General features: G+C 35.3%; 1 protein-coding gene across 1 annotated transcript in view; it reads left to right on the top strand.

The window, feature by feature from the left end:
* The window catches only part of PTH2R (parathyroid hormone 2 receptor), a 78,301-nt gene that overhangs the window by 40,872 nt on the left and 16,954 nt on the right, over positions 1-20,475 (top strand). Inside the window, exons 5-9 of the mRNA XM_010985427.3 lie at positions 149-246; positions 3,837-4,026; positions 4,959-5,112; positions 11,779-11,839; positions 18,793-18,856. Coding sequence (XP_010983729.2) covers positions 149-246; positions 3,837-4,026; positions 4,959-5,112; positions 11,779-11,839; positions 18,793-18,856 — 567 coding nt within the window. The remainder of the gene's footprint in view (positions 1-148; positions 247-3,836; positions 4,027-4,958; positions 5,113-11,778; positions 11,840-18,792; positions 18,857-20,475) is intronic.

Below are 20,475 nucleotides of genomic sequence, written 5' to 3'. Positions count from 1 at the left end.
TAGGGAGTAAAAGGAAGGCCAGAAAATAATCTATCTTATATGAATGTGGTAACACATTGCCTAAGAAGTAAAAGTATGATTTTTAAGTTTATCTACATCAAAATATTTGTTCAGACCTGCTTTTCTGATTAAATCTGTGTTTCTTCAGCAAGAATTCTTTGAGCGCCTCTATGTCATGTACACTACTGGATACTCTGTCTCCTTTGGGTCCCTGGCCGTGGCTATTCTCATCATTGGTTACTTCAGGTGAGTGACTCCTAATCACTTTCTCTGTGAAGGGGCAGCTCTGTTTCCTACCCATCAAGGCACAGATGTCTCACAATCTGTGCCTCCAAATATTTTCCCAAACACAAGTGTTTGAATTCAACCTAGTGTCATATTATTTGACTTTGACAATTTATTTTTCATGAGAAATTCAGTTTTTTGGTTGCTTGTTTGTTTAAAAAGTTAAAGCATCAAAGCAGTATGAGATAATTTAGCCAACAGATCTACCCTATAGTATATTCTGTTTGCAGAGGAATGCTGAGGATAGTCACGTGAGTTACAGAAATTCTCACTCATGAAGTAAAGACTTATTTCACTTTTCCCAAATGATTTTGGTGCCACTGGACATAAATTTATTTTACATAATCTCTAATTTATTTGATGTTGTATATAATGAAATAGTATTTATTGATTTTGCTGCAATTTATTTTGTTATCCACTTAAACTTTTGTCCAATTCATTTCACCTTAATTTAATCAAGACAGAATTTCAGACATCACTATGGAGATAAAACAGTGAACAATGTATATAGAATGATACTTGCAGCTGGCCTGTGACACAAATAGCGGAGAAAACAGTTTATAGTTTGAAAAGTGCTATGATCCAGGTGAGGAGAGGGGAGGGATATGAGGGAAGACCTCCCAGATGAAGTGAAACGACAAGTGATACATGAGTATAAATAATAGTTAACCGAAAGAGGAGACTGGGGAGAGAGTTTAAACCTAAGCTTAGATCAAGAAAAAGCATGGAATATTTGAGAATTCAGAATTTTGGTGTAGGCAAGTGATGGGCTTTGAGGCTAGAGGGGTAAGCAGGGTTGAGAATGTATTGAGACCTGTAGGTTATGTGGAGTCTGGACTTCACCCTGGGAGCCAATGAGAAACCACAAAGGATTTTAAGTGGAGGAGTGACAGGTAACATGACTTGTATTGCAAGGTGGAGCATGAGCTACTGGGATGCAAAATAGGAAGCCCGTTTGGAAGATGCTGGTAGAGTCATCAGGACAAGAAGATGGTGGCCTGGCCTGGGCCAGTGGCCTTGGGGATGGAATAAAAATGGGCAGCTTTGAGCTATATTAATTAAGACTGTACCATTTAAAATTTTAGTGCTAAATTATGTGTGAGAAAAGGAGTGAGGTTAGATGATACATTAGAAAACTGAAATGGAGGATTTAGAAATTAACAGACACTACAACTAAAAAAGCCTTTTAAGTTTTGGTTCCTATTATCTTATAGTCCTCTCTTCCTTGAAACCGCTCCTGCCTATTTCCTGGTTTGTTTTTCTCCTTTGATTTATTGCTATCCAATGTATTATCTCATGTTTTACTTATTTATCTTTTTATTTTTTGTCTCTCCCTCTACAGTGTAAAGCCACACGAGAGTAGGTGTTTATTTTTTTCTGTTTGCTCACTGCTGCACTCTCAGTAGCTACAGTGTACTTGATATATCCTGGTCCTCAATAATGTTGTTGAATTAATAAGTAAATGACTAGTTCTAATATTCCAACCACTTCTTCTAACATAATTACCCATATAGTAGTGGTCTAGTGATTTAGTTTATATTTCCAAAGTTTTTTGCTTTATTGATTTACTAGTCCCATTATTCAACAAGCATTTTTCTCTACCTTGTGTTAGACCCTTCTTTGTATTGGCAGAGGCCAAGTTAAGATACGCTGCAGACCAGGAAAGTAGTATGTACACCACTGAGAGAAACTGACATGTTAAATGATTGTTAGTATTGTAATGCAGTTTTCTAAAAAAGGGAATACCAAGGAGCTAGCCCCAAAACTGACAAGGTAAGGGAGAGAGATTTCCTATAACAGCTGATATTGGAGCTGGTTTGAATGATCAGAAGGAATCCAGCATATTCCAAATGGGAACAGAATATGCAGAGATCAGAGGCATGACGGAGCAGAGTGCTCTCAGGGAATATAGAAGGGTCCCGTGTGAACCCAGCATTAGATGTGTAGAGAGGAGCGGCCATATGGGAACGGGCCAGGGGTAGAAACTTGAATTTGTGGCACTAGGTTCTGCAGACCCTTGTCAAGGGCTTTGAATTTTGTCTTATAAACTAGTGTACAGGGAGCCAAAGAAGTGTTTAAGTACAAGGGTAACACAATCACATTTGTGATGTTATAGAGGGGTTCCTCAAAATAGCCTTGTGAAGTTGGCTTGGCTGGTGTCATCTCATTTGAGAGACAAGAAACTGAAGCTCAGTGTCCAAAGTCACAAGGTGGTCCAGCTGGAAACAGAACCTTCATCTTCTGCCTACTATCCAGAGCTCCTTCCATTACACTGAGCTTAGCTGTGGTTGTTCAGAATAATAGACAAATATCTATGAGAATAAAAACTACACGAAATTTCAGGAGGATACAAATGATGAAGTAATAATTCTTCAGTTTACGTAACAGTTTATCAAAGTATTTAACAGTGGATACAATTACTTTCTACCCAGTTGCTGTACTATTTTGCTGTACAGCAAAATGATACAAAAATTTTAGAAACTCTTCAGTTGCACAGAACAAAATATTCCTTTATTGTAGTAAGTAGTGTTGACTCTCTTAAAAATCAAAACTTATTTATATACTATGATGAAACTCTTCACAGTAAATAATTACTATGTGCACTTGATGAGTTATCTGAACAAATACTGCTCACCTCTGAAGACATTCCCAGTGAAGACTTAATCAGTGGGTGGACCGTCGGGGCAGAGTGGGCATGAATACATGTCCCTAACATGTTAACAAGGCAACACTTTCAAAATGTCTAAATTTATCTCATTCTCATTTAATCTTTCCCTCATATAGTATGAAATATAAAAATATATTTTTGGATTAAAACATTTCTTACTCCCTTACAGTTGAGTGCTTTGTCTTTTCTGGAAGAGTAGTATTAGTGTGTTCGTTGTACAGGAAGGCTGTGCTTTCTCTCAGTCAAGCAATGGTAGAGCTGAGTCTTTTGATCAGATTATGCATCCCATTTTTTAAAAATCAAACTTAAAAAAAACCTTTTTTGGAGTTAGTTTTCTGTCCTAGTTGGTGGTGTTATATCTATTCCTGAGTATGTTACTGACTTAACTTGTGTCTAAGATCCTTTTTATAGTTCCAAAGCTTTTTATGTTAAAGGAAGCTTGTTTTCTCTCTAATATTCCTAGGAAATGAAACTGTATAATGCTATCAAAATATCTTAGTTCTTATAGTGAATGTATTAAAAGTGTGAACATTTCAGTTTTTAATAAGTTTTATTCCCATCCAAGGTAGTTCTCCATTAATTATTACTCTAATGTATAGTATAATATAATGCTATAGGGTAATATAGTATAATATGTAACACTGTAAAATATGGATAAACGTGATAGCAGATCAGGATAAATTTGAAATTAATTCTCAAAAAGTTACATTTTAATTTTTGACCCTAATTGTTTCTGTTGGAAATATATAATAGCGAGCTTCTGTCTTTGTTCAGGTTTACTGTATTTCTTCTTTTGGGGGATGAATTTGGGCTCATTTGTGTACTGTATTCCTCCGTTTCTAAATTTATTCAAATCTAAATACTGAATTTTTTCTCTCTATAGACGATTGCATTGTACGAGGAACTATATCCACATGCACTTATTTGTGTCTTTCATGCTGAGAGCTGCGAGCATCTTTGTCAAGGACAGAGTGGTCCATGCTCACATAGGAGTAAAGGAACTGCAGTCCCTGATGATGCAAGATGACCTACGAAGTTCCATAGAAGTGCCTTCTGTGGACAAATCACAATATGTGAGTGTTTTCACCATGAGTTCCTGTCATGGCTCACCACTTTCAAAAGTAAAAAGCCTACCTACAAAACCGGAAGCTTGGGGTTGAAAACCCTATGGCATTTAGTTCCTTTAATGTAGAGTCAAAGACTTGTTCCCATAAAAGATTCCATTGTACTTGATTCTGCTCCTAAAATGTCATGGTATTATTTAGTTAAGTAGAATCACCCAATAACTCAGTTAGTTAGAAGGATTATCACCATTGAAGCAATATATCTAGAAATTAGGTAGAGTAGATTGATCGTCTTGATGGTGTGAATTAATGCCATCGGTATCTGTGCCCTTTGCCCTGTAACTTTGTCGTCCCTGCTGATTCTGATTCTGGATTGGCTTTGTGACTTGTTTTACCTGATAGAATGAAGTGGGTGTGGTGGTGTGCCAGTTGAGAGTAGACCTTTATGAGTGAGCCTAGCCAAGATTAGCTAAGCATCACCCAGAGCAGCAGAATCACCTAGCCAATCCATAGATTCTTAAGACTTACCAAGCATTTATTGCTTTAAGCCATTAACTTTTGGTGCATATAAAAGACCAGAATAAAATAAATTCATGATAGGGTGATAGATAATATTTCTTCTTTATTCTTTTCTGTACTTTCCTCATTTTCTCTAATGATCAAGAATTATTTTTATAAACAGGAAAAATTAAGAAGTGAATTCTTGTAACTTCTAAAGGAAAAAAATTCTCATTTTAAAAGTAGAATCAAGACAGCAGTTTTAGAAATGCTGTGTTAAAATAACTTTGTTCTGGTCTCTTTCAAAAGTCTTGGCCTTTTTATGTACAAGTGACATTAGACTATAAAAAAGAAATGGAAGAACTTCTTTTCAGTGGTCTAATGTTGGCATCCAGTACAATTAGGAATTCTAATATAGTGCAATGTTGGTTTATTTGTAACAGATTGGGTGCAAGATTGCTGTTGTGATGTTTATTTACTTCTTGGCTACAAACTACTATTGGATCTTGGTGGAAGGTCTCTATCTGCATAGTTTAATCTTTGTGGAGTTCTTTTCGGACACCAAGTACCTGTGGGGCTTCACCTTGATAGGCTGGGGTAAGGCTTTTCTGTCTTCGTTTCTTTTCAACTGGATTATAGATTTTAGGGCTTTCTGTCTTGCCTATCATTAGCATTCTTTCAGCCATTTTCTTGAAATAACCCCCTCCCAACCCTATCTTTAGCTTTCCTTTCTTTTTCATTGTTCATTGGGGACATTATTAAAATTAAATCTGTAATCCTCCCAGTGGTAAACAGACTTTTCACATTTAACTTAACGGTTAGTGTTCTTAGGCCAGATTTTTGAGAGGATTCTTTGGGGGAAATACTGTGTTAACCACACACATTTAGAACTGCTGTGCTCATGTCATTTCAGTGTCCTGATTTAACAATGATTACATTCTAAAAATTTTGAGTTTTGAATTTCTAAGCTATAACCACACATCTTTGATTTGTAATTCTAGGTCATATGATGAAAATGCCAGAGAGAAATTTATAGGACCATCTTGACTGGATTTAACAATACAAATTACAAACAATTATGAGATTTACCATGTCTTTTGGAAGGAAATAATCCACATTACTTTTGGCATAAGTGATTTAAAAAAAAGGATATTTAGCTCACATTCCAAAAATGCCTTGTCAGTACTAGAGGGATTACTGAAGGAAGCACTAACTCAACATGATATGGAGAAAAGATGTTGTTATAATTTAAGACAAATTAAAACTCATATATGGTTAAAATTAAGAAGTCTTAAGGTTAACAATTGCAAATCTCAATTGTTATTTTAATATCCAAATTATCAAGTGCTTAGCACAGGAAAAAAATTAACTAAGTGGCTCAAGATGAAATTTGAAGTTTTTTTCCCCTTCCAAAATAAAAATATTTCTTTGCCTGATTGGCCTTAATATTGTTTTAACATTTGCAGATGTGAAATAGGGAACATTTAATTTCCTGCTAGTTAGTTAATAACCTTTAAGAAGACAAAGGGCTAATTTACTGTAACACTTTATTTATTATGAAACAATAATTGTCATGAATAAAATTTTATTTCTGAAAACAGCTTGTCTGCTTTAAGGTGTTCCCTTATCTTTGACTAGCAGTTACTAAAATAAAAAGACATTTTTTTTTAGGGTACTTCAGAAATTTTCTCAACAGCTTTTGGTAGTTTGCCTTCAAATTAAAACTTTATCTAATATTCAAATCATAACTAGAAGTTGGTAAAGGTGTTGATAGAAAATTCAACAATGAAATTGTCTGAGTTCCATTTTATTTTTTGGATTTCTGTGACATTGGTCACACTAGTAATAAACTTGTTTTTCTTTGTTTACGTATTGGTTTGGTAGCTAATTCCCCATCAACTCTTATTTGGTTATATCAGTCAGTCTGTCGCTCCTTAAAGTCAGGAGTTTGTCTCACTGAAACCCAGGAAATCTGTTTTCAAATCTTTTTATGGAAAAGAGAATTCAAAAAATAGTCAGGGTTCCAACGAGCTTCTATGCAAGTATGAGGTTCTTACCTTCCTTTACAACTTTCATTAATTTGTCTGCAAAATTTTTGGCACAGGAATGACAGCTACAGTAGATAAGCATCACCACTTGAAATCTTAATTTCATCAACTGGTTTTAGAACATGCATGAAAGCAAGTAATATTTACGTGGAAACTCACTTTAAAAAAGCATTTTGTATGCAATATTATGTTCACTTAATTAACCACAATTTGAAACAGTAACAACCAATCTTTACAGAGTTATAGTTCTATAGTTGGCCTGTCTTCTAACTTCTTTCTTTGCAGCTCTTTTTTTTTTTTAAATAAATGGTATAGGCTAGGACATCTATAATTTAAAAAATAGTAATATTCTTTTAAGAATCTCTCTCTTCTACTAAGACACAGCTACCATTTAATGAAGTAAATATCTAAGTCTATTTGATTAATAGACTATTTTTCTCTTAGCTCAACACTGAGAGTCTGATTTTAAAATATCATTTTTATTTCAGACTAATTTTTCCAAATTTCTATAAGAAAGATAGTGATCCAAACATTGTAGCTGCTTTGCAGGATCCTTTGCTAGAATAATCCATAGAGGATCCAATTTCATATTTTCTTCCAATGATTTATTGGCCTGATTGGAGAAGAGAATTTACTTGAGTTCCTTTGTTACTCATTGGACCCCGTCATTGTAACTTTAAGCTTTCTTTAGCTAGGTAAATACCCAGAACTTTATTACTCACATTGTAATGATGTGTGGAGTTACATTAGTTACATTGATCTTGCTGATTCTTAACAATAAATTGGTGAGGAAGGAAATTACAACCTAAAGAGGAACATACGCTGTATCTGTTTTGGTAGCTTGAAGGCAGATATTTAAAATGACTGTTTTTATACATCTGAATCGCAAAACAAGATGTATAGAGGAGTAAAGGCAAATTCTAATGATGACCATGTTCCTTTTCTTTCAACCAGCCACATTCTTAATTTTTCCTATCTCTGCCTCAGTTTTCTCATAAATAAGGCACTTTACTCTTGGTTCCAAATACACATTGTGAAAATACATTTAATTCTATATTTAACAGATGTCAGTCAAGAAGTACAAACTTCTAGTTAGAAGATAAATAAGTACTATAGATGTAACAATGTACAGCATAATAGAAACAAGATGTCAGTCTTGCTTCTTTATGCTTAATGAATGTGGTAATTTACCTTTATATTAGCAGCCATTCTTAATTTTCAGCTGTCAAGTGAGATGCCAGAATGTACCTAATATCATATAAAAGCACCTATCTTGGTTATATCATGCAGTTGTTTCCCTGTTGCTAAGCTTTCATGGAGAGTATTTTCATATTTTGTATTATCTGAGAATATCTGGAGAAGGTACTACATTTCCAGTTTTATTATCTATGTATAAAATGATTTGAGTCCAGCAAACATTTTTTGATCATCCATTTGGCAGTAAATATAATTAAGATGCAGAGCTATGTGTTAAAGTCCCAGCACACAAGAAGCATGCAGTCTGATCCTTTATGTTATTTTTTTAATGCTTATTCTGATCATATGTATTATATTCAAAATATTTAATTTATAAAATCAGTTCTTCTTAAAATTATTTATGAGCCTCAATATAACACCTTTACACATTTAAAAATCTTGTTTGCTTCAGGCACAATTTAAAAATCTAGAAAAACTATTTTTCCTTTTCCATATGATTTTTAATGCCATTATTAATTCTACCTTAAAGTTATTTTAAAGTTAAAATTATATTTAACCATTAGAGTCAATAAAAGATCTATATTTTAACTCTACGTTATGAAAGATAAGGAACTTGGTTCTCTCTGCTTATGACTTTTTCCAGACTTTTAAGATGTAATTTGGAGTTCTACTACTTATTATTAAAAATTATATGGATTATTATTTATTTAAAAGAAAATAAATTATGATCAAATTTAGATTTATTTGTGACAATTATGTAGATTTATCACTGTAGGTTCACCTGGTTTCAAGATTCCATCCCTTCTTCAATTTGATTTTCTACAGTTTTTGCCCACTGGCAGTACTTAATTCAGTAAGCATATTTTATTTTCCATTGTAGTGCTTCTGTTTCAGATAGATCCTTTTTCATAATGCCTTATTCTAGTCTTCTAGAGCATTTTTTTAAGACTATGAATTAGATATATTTTGTAAAGATTTCTTCTGTTTCCTGTGGTAATTCCATGTCAGGAGAAGGTAGCTCTTTTAAAGTTTCATAGGTAAACATTCTCCTTCGTAACAATGGAAGACTTTTCAAAGGCTCTGCAGTTTTCCTGTCAGAGAGATGTGCTCATTCAGTATTGGCTTTAGCATCCTGTGAGCATTAAGGACACTTCTATCAAAATCATATAGAGCAACTTCTAGGTTCCTTAAAGGATGAATCAGCAAGTGATGGATACTGAAGTCCAGCACCCTGCAGTAAGTAGAGAGGGAACTGGAGATATAGCTTGGAGCTTCGTGTCAGGGCAGTCAACACAGCCTGGATTTCCAGGGGAATCAGTGTTCCTGGTTAGTAAGACATTATGTGTCTATAGCAAATCAAGGAATCCCCGTGTCATGATGGGTTTCTAATTTTCAGGACTGACTCTACACTTTATGATCAAGCTATGACTTTACAATACTATAGCAGCATCATAGGAGGAGGGTAAGGCTGAGGTTGGGTTCTATGAAGTCTCTGAATTATCCAATCCAAGATAAAATTACATAGACCAACACAGGGAGACCGTTTTACCCCATTTTGGCCTCAGGGCATCTCTGGTTTATGCAGTGGGCTGTTGCATGTTTTTATTTGAAGAAAGAGTTTATTTGCTAAAAATTTTTGACTACTGTTAGCCCAAACCATTGTTTTAAAGGAGAAGAGTAATGAAGCCACACCAAAACCCAATTCTACTTATTCTTTGACCAGAGATTGCCTCCTTCTTAGAATCACTCATTTGCAGGAATGTGGGTATAGTTCAGTGGTAGAGTGTGTGCTTAGCATGGTCCTGGGTTCAATCCCCAGTAGCTCTGCCAAAAAATAAAAATAAAAATAAAAATAAATGATAAATAAATAAAAACCTAATTACCTCCCCCCAAACCAAACCAAACCAAACCAAAACAAAATCAGTTGTTTATACTGACATTTCATGAAAATAACCCAGTTCTTACAAGATGAATGCAAATATAGGGTAATATTCAAATTTACATTAAATCTACTTAAAATAACATTTAAATTTAAAGTAACATCTAAATTTAAAACATTCTTCCTGTATTTATGTGTTCTCAATTATGTAATAATGTGATACTAAGGTTGGTGATCAAAAATCCTTAAAAAGCCCAAAAGTAGTTTCAATTCTTTATTCCTCCATGTTTGTCTCTGTGCTAATCCTGTGAATGAGGGTTTTTCCAAGAGGGTAAGAAAAGCAATTTCACTAAGACATGGTGCCTGATATAAGATATTTGTTATAATTGTCATTTAAAATATAATTCCAACTCCAACATCGTTGATCAATGAGTAAAGAACATCATTCAGGAAATTCCTGATTGGGAGATTGTAAAGGAAGCAGAAGATAAAGCCCTGCAAATGAGGGAATGTGGACATTTTGATCAAAGGCAGACAAACACTTTTTAAAGATAACCAAGCCAACAGAACAGCAAGGAGATTTATGTCAGACCTTTTTGACCCATTCTGTCAGAAGGAGCCATGCTCTCTCCATTACATAGTATGTTTTGTTTTTTCTTCATAGTGCTAATTGATAAGTGAAGTTGTTATTAACTTTGCCTCCCCTGCCAGATATAAGTTTCAGGAAAACTCTTTATCTGTTAATTTTTTTAATCTTTGGAGACAATAACAGTTCTTGACACATGAGTAGGCATTTAATAAGTGCTTAATAGGTATATGTTTATATGGATGGATGGATGGATAGTTTAGATAGATAGATAGAATATGCAAACTCAACCTAAGAACTGACCAGAATTGGGTAGATCTATTTTGGCAAAAATTTCCCAGAACATAGAATTTGAGCAAATTAAAAAAAAAAATAAAGAAGTTATATACAACAATAAATAAAATTGGAATATGGAATCATAAAATTAAATTGCTACACAGACAGGCTGAGGCTAAATTCAATTAGATCACTGAAGAGATCAAAGAAATTATTTTTTGTGGGATATCATCTTATTTTTATTTCTTTCTGAAAATTTTCTTCATCAGAATCTATTTTTACGTTCACTTTTTTTTTTGCCAAGAAAAGGTATGTGAAGAATTACAAATGTGTTTTTTACAAGGTAAAGAATATTGTGTTTAATAAAAAATGTTCTAAATTAGTTAAAAAATTTTTTCTCCCTTTGTAAGGTGCTTCCTAGCTTCTGTAGTGTTTTCATTATGGTTTCTCTTTCCTTTTTTTAAACCTCTTTCAAAAAGGCCACATAATGAAAAGTTATCCATTAAATCCTATGGTCTTCTATTGCAGTGTCCCATAAAAGTTATGGTTTGTGACTTTTTTGTGATGTCAGAGTCTAATCAGGTATAGCATGAACGGAACAGTCGCCTTTTACTGGGGGCGAAGGACTCGTGGAAAGTCAGTATAATAGATTTGACATTGCAAGCTCACAAGTGTTTATTAATTTATGAAGGACAAATATGTCATGCTCAAATCATCAAACTAACATAGTGCCACCCTTTGCTAGGTGATTAATGCTTGTAAATGCTTCTGTCTTGAGCCAGTATGAACCAGAAAAGAAGAGGCTAAACTGATCAGAACTTTCTAATTTTGTAACTTTCAGTTTAGCCTCTCTGTGCCTTCCACTTTTAGGATGAGAAAGTTTGAATGTTTTTAAAACAGCAGACTTCCTCCTCCTTGAAAGCATGTGGCTGTCAGCGTGGCAAGATTAAAAGTTGGATGCACCAACCTCTGCCTGCTTTTGACCCCAGGGATTTCAGTCTGCTCCAAATATAGCTTGACTCCTGCATCCCTCGAATGAAAACAGGGCCAGTCTTCATCTTCAGGCTTTTGGGAACAAATAACATCAGCGTACCAGTTCATTTCTCAAAGGGACAAGATGAAAATTAAGTGGACTTTTCTGGTTCACATATTAACATTTTCATGTCTGTTTTTCTCTCTCACTTTTAATGGTATATTTTTATGTATGATGAATATAAGGAAAAAAAATCCCTTAATCTTGAAAGAAATATGGTCTCTGAATCCTTTTCTGATTGCAGGGTTCCCAGCGGCATTTGTTACAGCCTGGGCTGTGGCACGAGCAACTCTGGCTGATGCAAGGTGAGTGAAAAAGAAAAGGTTAAAGTTTTGCCAGATACTAACAGCTATGTACAAAATAGATAACCAGTTTCTACTGTATAGCACAAGGAACTATATATTCAATATCTTGTAGTAACCTATAATGAAAAAGAATATGAAAAGGAATATATGTATGTATATGTATGACGGAAACATTATGTTGTACACCAGAAATCAACACAACATTGTAAACGACTATACGTCAATAAAAAAAATTTAAAAACAACCCCAAAAACAAAACAAAACAAAACAAAAAAGAGCTTCGGATTTTCTCAAGTCCAGCTTCCTCCTTGGAATTCACTTGCTGCTGTTCGTGACGACATTGCCCTGTAGAGATGTCATGTGGGAAATTACCTTGATGTAACAATAGTCTCTGATACATTACCAGCAAGCTGTCCATCCCAGAGTCACGGAACAGAAAGACTCATAGACCCAGTTAGGATGCTTGAACTCCATGGCTTACGAAGTCAAAACACGTGGTGAGAAGCAAGGGGAAAGAGATGGGTAAGTTCACACACAGGATATGGTGCAGGTGCGCGCAGCTGAAAGGACCGCGCCACCTGAGTCCTGGGATAGGCAGCATTCATACCGCCTCTCTCTCTCTCTGCCACATCAGCCTTCCGCACTGAGAGTGTGGTTATGAGGACCAGAGATGAGGTAGCAGCAAGGAGACCCACAGACGGAAGTACACACTTGCTGTCTCAGAGAGACCCGTGGCAAGTTCGCCGGGCCATGGCTGTAGCTTGCCAGGTAGCCTGCTGAGCAGCTGTGGGTTTTATTTGCATCCTTTGGGCAAAGGGTATGAGGCCATGGGACTTACCAATCAGTGGCTGAATTAAGATGTCAAGAATTTTGAGCACTTCCTGTATCTCAGGGCTATTTTCTGCCTTTTATCTATTTGGTGTATCATGAATATTTAGTGTCTGTGCTCAACACACGTGCTCTCCTTACTAACTACTTACCTATATTTAAAGCAAACTATAGGTTTAACCCATCCCATTTGCTTTCTTGTCTTCTATAATATAAGTATTTTTAAACAACGGAACAAATGCACAGTAGAGGTGGAATCCATCCTAGTGTATCACTAGCCCGCCGGTTGTTTCTCTTTAGGCTCTTCATAATGAGTGGACACTGAAACATTCATTTTTTTCCATATTATTTCTATTTTTAGTAATGATGAGTCGAAGAAAGAACAGGAGAAAGTGGAGAAGCATTCAGTGCCTGCTCTTTGCTCTCATGATCAAACTCATTGCTTGGACTGAATTGTGTCTCCCCAAAATTCATACATGGAAGTCCCCATCCAGAATGTGACTGTATGTGGAGATAGGGCCTTGAAGGAGCTAATTAAGGTTAAATGAGGTCCTAAGGGTGGGGCTTTTATATGATAGGATTAGTGTTTTCATACGAAGAGACACGAGAGAGCTCCCTCTCTCAGTGCACACACAGAGTGAGGGTCTCAGCACACAGCACAATGACAGTGCTTTGCATTTCCTTTTTTAAAATTGGTCATTCATGTATCTTCTTTTTCAAGAAATTTTAAATTTTTTATACAATTTTTAAAGGTTACACTCCATTTAAAGTTATTACAAAATATTGGCTATATTCCCCATGTTGTACAATAATACATCCTAGTAGCCTGTCTTACACCCAGTCGTTTGTACCTCCCACTCCCCCACCCCATGTTGCCCCTCCTCACCCCCACTGGTACCTACTAGTTTGTTCTCTGTACCTGCGAGTCTGTTCCTTGTTTGTTATAGTCATTAGTTTGTTGTATTTTTTAGATTCCACATACAAGTGGTATCATACAGTATTTGCCTTTCTCTGCCTTATTTCAGGCAGTGCCTTGCATTTGCATCTCAGACTTTAGCTTCCAGACGGTGAGAAGATAAATGTCTGTTGTTCAAGCCCCCAGTCTACAGTATATCATTATGGCAACCTGAGCAGGCTACTGCACTTACAGCAAGCACATGGAGAAGCAATTTAAAGAGAGACAGCTTTAACTTACAGATGTAGTAATGCTGCGCGTTCTTTTATGTTAACAGAGTACAAACTAATATCCACAGGTTGTGTACATTTCATGACAGCAATTCCTTTTTGTTGGCTCCTTTCTTTAGTTGAGCCCATGTGTTTGTTTTGAGTTATTGGGTACTTTCTTCAGAAATCATTTTGTCTGCTATGTGGTGAAAAAAATGCCACACTACATGAGCACCCGAATTCTACAAGAAACCTGCCACTGTTCCCCCAAATCTGAAGTCTACAGATCATTATCTTCCAGGGAGACCCTCCCACTACTGGTGCCAGAACTCCCCACTCATCAGCTTTCTCTCAGTTCTAGAACTTAACTGGCTTTGCATTTTCATCACTGAACTGAACTTAGGTTCACTCATTGGATGTGCAGCAAAGCCAATCTGCTGACACTGGGTTGTGATGAAGGGAAATACAGTGTTATTTGCAGGGTGCAAAGCAAAGAGAATGGGTACCTAATGCCTAGAAGACCTGATGGCTTTTGGGCAGGGTTTTTAAAGGCAACATTAGGGATGCGGGTGGCAGGGTGCAAGGTCAGCTCGTGGACATTCTTCTGATTGGCTGGTGGTAAGGTAACAGGTGATGTTTCAGGAATCTTCATCATCAGTCTTCTGGTTCCAGCCAGTCTGAGGTCTCCAACTGGGTGGGGGAGGGGTCTTAGTTTCTGCAGAACAACTCAGAGATATGAGTCAGATTGTTATCTCTGTCCCTTCCTGTGACTCTGTTGTCCAAGCTGTTGTTACTTTTCTTGCTTGATTGCTTTTCCTTTGTTTCTGCATTTTCTCATTTCTCTAATCATTAACTGTTTGAGTCTGCTCTCTGGAACTTGGGGTAGCCCTAGGAGACTAAAGCTTTTTTCCTACAAACAAGAAGCAGAGACACAGGTCTTGTATCCAGCAGGGCCACGCAGGGTCCTGCTTAGTTTCATTTTTACTTACCTTTTTCTCTTCATGCTACTTGGATTTGTTGACAATCGAGGGTTAATGTCAGCTACGTTATTATCATTGTTATATTTTCACAGAGATACTGGAAATTTCAAAGAAAACTTGCAGCCCTGCTATTTGATCTCTTGAAGGAGGGTGGGAGGGGTTGAGTCAGAAAGAGGTACTAAGTAATGCAGAATAATTTAACCCTGAGATACGTAACCGTATCTCTTTGATTTGGAATTTTAGAGAAGGTAGAACCAAAGGCGTTTTTTGATTCAATCCCCACTTTTTAGAGTTGAATAGAATGAGACCCAGAGATATCAGTTTACATCTTCCAAGCCTACAGCTAGCCTGGAGCAATTATGACTCATTCATCCATTCAACAGCTGTTTGAGGCCTTGAGCATGGAAAGAAAGAAAATGTATTCATAGCCCATTTTATATGGAATTAGATGATTAGTTTTCTTAGTTATTTTGCATTTTTCTTAAAAGTCATAAACTAAATAATAAACTAAATAATCATGTCTCTTTGCTGAAAAAATAAATACAGAAGTAAATAAAAGTTTATTACTTTTGAGAAAGAATCCATTAGGTACATGATATTTTGAAAAATACAACTAATACTAAATATTGCTCTAAAACAGATGAATTAATGTAAAAAATTAAATATTATTTAATTTTCTTGAGTGTGATCTGACCTATGTATAGTGCCAGGTCACAAAGTTCAGGTGGAGAGAGCAGACGCAGAGCATCTCCAAAGGACAGATGGGACTTCTATTCATGTCTCTTACTTTTGAGATTTATCTTTTTTTGATCCAGTCTTTCAAAGCTAGACATCTTGGACATTTAGAGATAAGCAGATCAGACCCAGTTTTAGAAGTGCTCTAAACTCTACTGAATATACAAAATAAGTCTCTTCCAGTTCTAAAATTCTGTCAAAGTGTTATTTGACTGAGTAGTTTAGATTGGACAAATGACTTAAAAACTATTTTTGTTTCTCTTTTTCGTACTTCCAAAAACACTTTACAAGATACCTTATTACCTTCTCCCTGCTCTTTCAAAGGAGATAAGAGATGCCAGCAGGAAGGTTGGGGCTTGCAATGGAAAAGAACAAGAAAAGATACACTCTGCCATTCTTAGGAAATATGTTGGCCCTCAGGGGACTTCCTGTACTCTAAGAGTGTGAGCTGTGGAGACAACGCAGTATGCAGTCAACACAATGCCCTGGATCCCTCTGGTGGAAAAATGCGTTTCCTGTTTCCAGTCCTGGCTGCATGAAGTCCTACTTTTTAGTCAGACTTCTGTGTCTCGTGTTCCACTATTCAGAACTGCGTTTTTACTAACATTTATTCCTGTATTTCCTGGAGTATTAAAATTTATTTAAAAAATCTGAACAGAGGGTAGTTTCTGGGCCATGTTTACAAATACTCTGTGAGCTGGGACACTGAAGAATTAATGAAAAACAGGGATTAATAGCATTACCTTGAAAAAACTGTAAAATCTATCAAAGGGCAAATTTGAAACTTCGACATTGAAAACTCAAAAGTCAAGTTTTTTCCTGTTTTTAAAGGTAGCTGGTTTTGACCTACTTCAAAATACAAGTATTTGGTAGAGCTAGAATTGTGTAATTGAATTCCAGTGACACCATGATGAAATGTCATTGAGGCAAAGAAAGAAGATTATAAAGATATTGCCAAATGTCGAAACTGAAAAGAAAATTTATGAAATCCAAGAGTTTTGTGGCTAGTGAATCAGTGTTCAATTTATATTCATACAATATATGCCACTTAAAGTAGGAAGCCTTTTTAGGGTAGTGTGGTAGATGTTCTGCACGACTCAGTATCACTGTCTTTTATCTTTTTTCATCTGGCTGAACAATGTGAAAAATAGATGCATACAAATAATATGCATTGATGTTCAAGTGTAAAATGTCTCAGTGTTTGATTTCCATTCTTATTCAGACTTCAAGCCCATTGACTTTGCAGATTTCAGTGTGGCTGGACCAGGATGACACTGGTCTAGGGGTCTGGTTGATCTAACTGTGGTACCTCCTCCCAGTGAAATGCTGTGCTACTGAGCTCTCTTGGTACCAATATAGAAAGAAATTTAAAAAAAAATACTGTTAAAAGGAAAGAACAAGTTGCAGAACAGTGTACCTTGAATTTTTTTGTAAGATAAGGGAAAATAAGATTATAATATGTGTATTTGTACATCTATAAGGAAATGCTGGAAGAATAAATAATAAAGTAATAAAAGACGTTATCTGTAAGGAGAGAGGCGGAGGTTGAGGTAGACAGGAACATGGAGAGGACTGAGATGTCTCAATGTCTGTCTTTTTATATCATTTGACTTTTGAAGCAAGAATGTATTGCCTATAAAAAACTAAAATTTAAAAATATGTAGCTATTATATGCACATGTTTGAGGAATTGACAGTACTTATCCGATATTGCCCAGTATTTGGGGGCACTAGTCAATTACATTCCACTGAACATAGCTACTTTTTTTTTAATTGAAGTATTGTCAATTACAATGTGTCAGTCTCTGGTGTACAGTATAATGAACACAACCTTTTATTTCTATGGACAGAAATAATTTGCATTCAAGTTTCTTTTATATTCCTATTGAGAAGAATCATTTGCATTATTGCAGAAATAGCTTTTAATTATCCATAACTTGTTAATTAATTTAAAGATAACTTCTTAATATGTTTATCATCTAGAATTTAAAAGATTATCATGATGTCCCTAAAATTTATTTATTTATAAGATTTCATTTACTGTTGCCACAATCAATGCTAGGTTTTGTATAAGGAGAAAGAAGGTAAAGTTTTTTTTTTAATTTATGTATCTTTATTAAAAAATATTGTTTAAAGTGCTACATTAAAGTTATAAGTGGAACTAGTTTTCTCAACTCTGTTCCATTTTATTCTAGTGTAAGGCCTTGACTACAAACCAAAATTGGGTGAGGTTGAGTTGGACTTAACTTCGAATTAAATTCAGTAAATGTTTATTGACTACCTACTTGCTATGTACTGTTTTAGGCACTTATAATTCAACAGAAAACAAGAACAAGAATGATCCCTGCCCATATAAAGTTAAATTTTAGTTGAGGTGGGTGGGAAGCAAGAAATAAATATAACAAGTAGGTAAATTATATAGTGTTAATTTATTAAGTACTGTTAAAAACTAACTTTTTAAAATTGAAGATAAAATAAGATCTTCTGCACATATAAAGTGAGCATCTGTCAAAGATTTTTTAACTCACTGATTGATGAGGAAACCAGTAAGATGGCATAACTGGTTCAAAGGAGAAATAAAAGTATCACATGTTTATATTTAGCAAAACGTACACTGAAATAAATTTACAAATAAGTAGAAAAACTAGTTAGTATTTACAGGGCACTAGTCAATTACAGTCCACTGAACACAGCTACTTTTTATTTCTATAGACAAAAATCATCTGCATTCAATTTTCTTTTATACTCTTATCAACAAAAATCGTTTTCATTATTGTTAGGTTTTTATTGCATTTCTATGGATAAGAATGCATTATTTCAGTGTTCTGTAGTCAAAGGAGTTATAAAATAGAGTTGCTGTAACTTCTGAAAGTAAAAGGACTTTATCAACAAGTTTTAATTGTTACGGCTCATTCCAGTGATAACAAAAATAAAGTATCAATGGCACCACATTTAGAAGATTAGTTTCTTTGTTGCCTTGGAAACAGTTTTGACTAGTTACTGTGAAAATAATGTACCACTATTTATAATATTCTACTTATCCTGGGGAAGTAGCTAGCTAATAAATCTTTTTTTTTTCCACTGGTTTGAGTGTTTTAAAATTTTTCTTTCTTTTTTTTTTTTTTTGTCTACTTGTTTTGTAATCAAAAGTCTGGATCTGGAGTTTTTGGTAAAACTTAAAATGCTTAATTCTCTTTGCTTATTTGCTTTGCCAATTTATTCATGAAAGTTCTTTTTTATGTCTCAGATGCTGGGAACTTAGTGCTGGAGACAAGTGGATTTATCAAGCCCCAATCTTAGCAGCTATCGGGGTAAGTTTAAAAGCCTGTATAGTTTTTTTAGAAAAAGAAAAAAGGATGCATAATTAAATTGCTGCTAAAGCCCAGAGAAAGTATACTTGTCACTTTGTTCTACAAAGGTTTAGGAATGCTCACATTACAGCAGTAGCTGTTGGGAGACCCTTATTTGTGGCTGACTCTAAGACCCTTTAAGAAAGCACATACCTTCCCTTTAATCAGATAGCGTGTGGAGGCAATACTGGGACTTCAAAATGTCTTTGAATGTTTACAGGTTCAAGCAGTTTGGAGGTCCTGAAACTCGTTCCCCTTTTCAGCCATTGTTTTATAATATTCTGATCACCAGATAGTAGATCAGGAGGAGGAGACAAAGATGGAATACCAGGAGAACTGAGGAGTTACTGAGAGAGAAAAATGATAGTCTGATTTATTATACAGCACTGCCTAAAGCTTTTATTTGGCGTACTTTCGTTACTGAGTCCAAACTCGTTCTGCTTGTTGCATGACAGGCCATGTATCTAACAAAACTCACCAAAATGTTTACTCTTGACCTTCCTTGAAGACTTTATGACATTAGCTTCTCTATAGTTTGATGAAGAAATTATACCACTTATGTTTTCCTGGTTTCCATGTATTAACACAAGATTACAAACATCTTACAAAAAAGGACTGATGTCCCAATATTAAGTGTTACATCATATGAAAATAATTCAGCTGCCTGATTTTTAACCAGGTTTGTTCATTTGTCTTTGTTTGTCCTCCAGTTTCTTACTTTTCTCATTTGGTTTCTTTCGGACAAAGTGTCACCCAGTGTGTCAGCAGGTTGGCATGCCGGATCCAGGAGGACAGCTCCGACGTGGTTGAGGTTGTGTTGAGGCTCCATCGAAACAGTCAGATGACAGCTTATTTACCTCATAGGAAAAATGCAGAAAGCAAAATGGAAGAGATCAGAAAGGAGCCTTCATTCCAGAAGCTCACTGATGTAAATGTTTAGAGGGGAAAATAAAATACAGGCATTTTTAGAGAAGCCAGTTTGTACCCTTGCTAAAACAGCCTGTTACCGAATTAGACCGGACTCTCTTAGGAGAAGCCCCAAAATGGATTGTGGTTAAATGAATGACTTCACTGTAGAAACTCTTACCATTTTAATTTTGATGAAGGGCTGCTGTATTAATCTAGTGAGAGATCATTCCATCAAACCTGGTGATAAACGGTCTCCCTGAGAGAATATCAATCAACTTAAAGATGAAAATTAGCTTTATAAATTAACTGATGTTTGCTACTCTGATTTCCCTTTTATCCACTGATTCTCTATCCTTTTCTACATTTCCAAGCCTTTAATTTTCCTTTCTCTTTGTTCCTCCTCTATTATGTTTGCTTATCCATCTCTTACCACCATCTTTTAAAAAGGATAACCCACATATTACTACTTTTTGTGTCTTTAGTGCCTTGTACCGGAATTAATAAATAAAAGATACTCAAATATTATAAAAATGTATGCAAATTTAAGAACATTAAATTAGAGTTAGTAACAGTAGAGTTATGTGATTGTAGAGGTTCTGCAAGAGTCTCCATTGGTGAAGAGCCAGAAATGATGGTTCAATAAACTGAGGGAAACTTAGGTGGGATGCCAT

Source organism: Camelus dromedarius, chromosome 4, assembly GCF_036321535.1.
Source record: "Camelus dromedarius isolate mCamDro1 chromosome 4, mCamDro1.pat, whole genome shotgun sequence".
Lineage (NCBI taxonomy): Eukaryota > Metazoa > Chordata > Mammalia > Artiodactyla > Camelidae > Camelus > Camelus dromedarius.
Note: the sequence above shows the minus strand (reverse complement) of the source record. Positions and strands in the feature narration are given on the sequence as shown.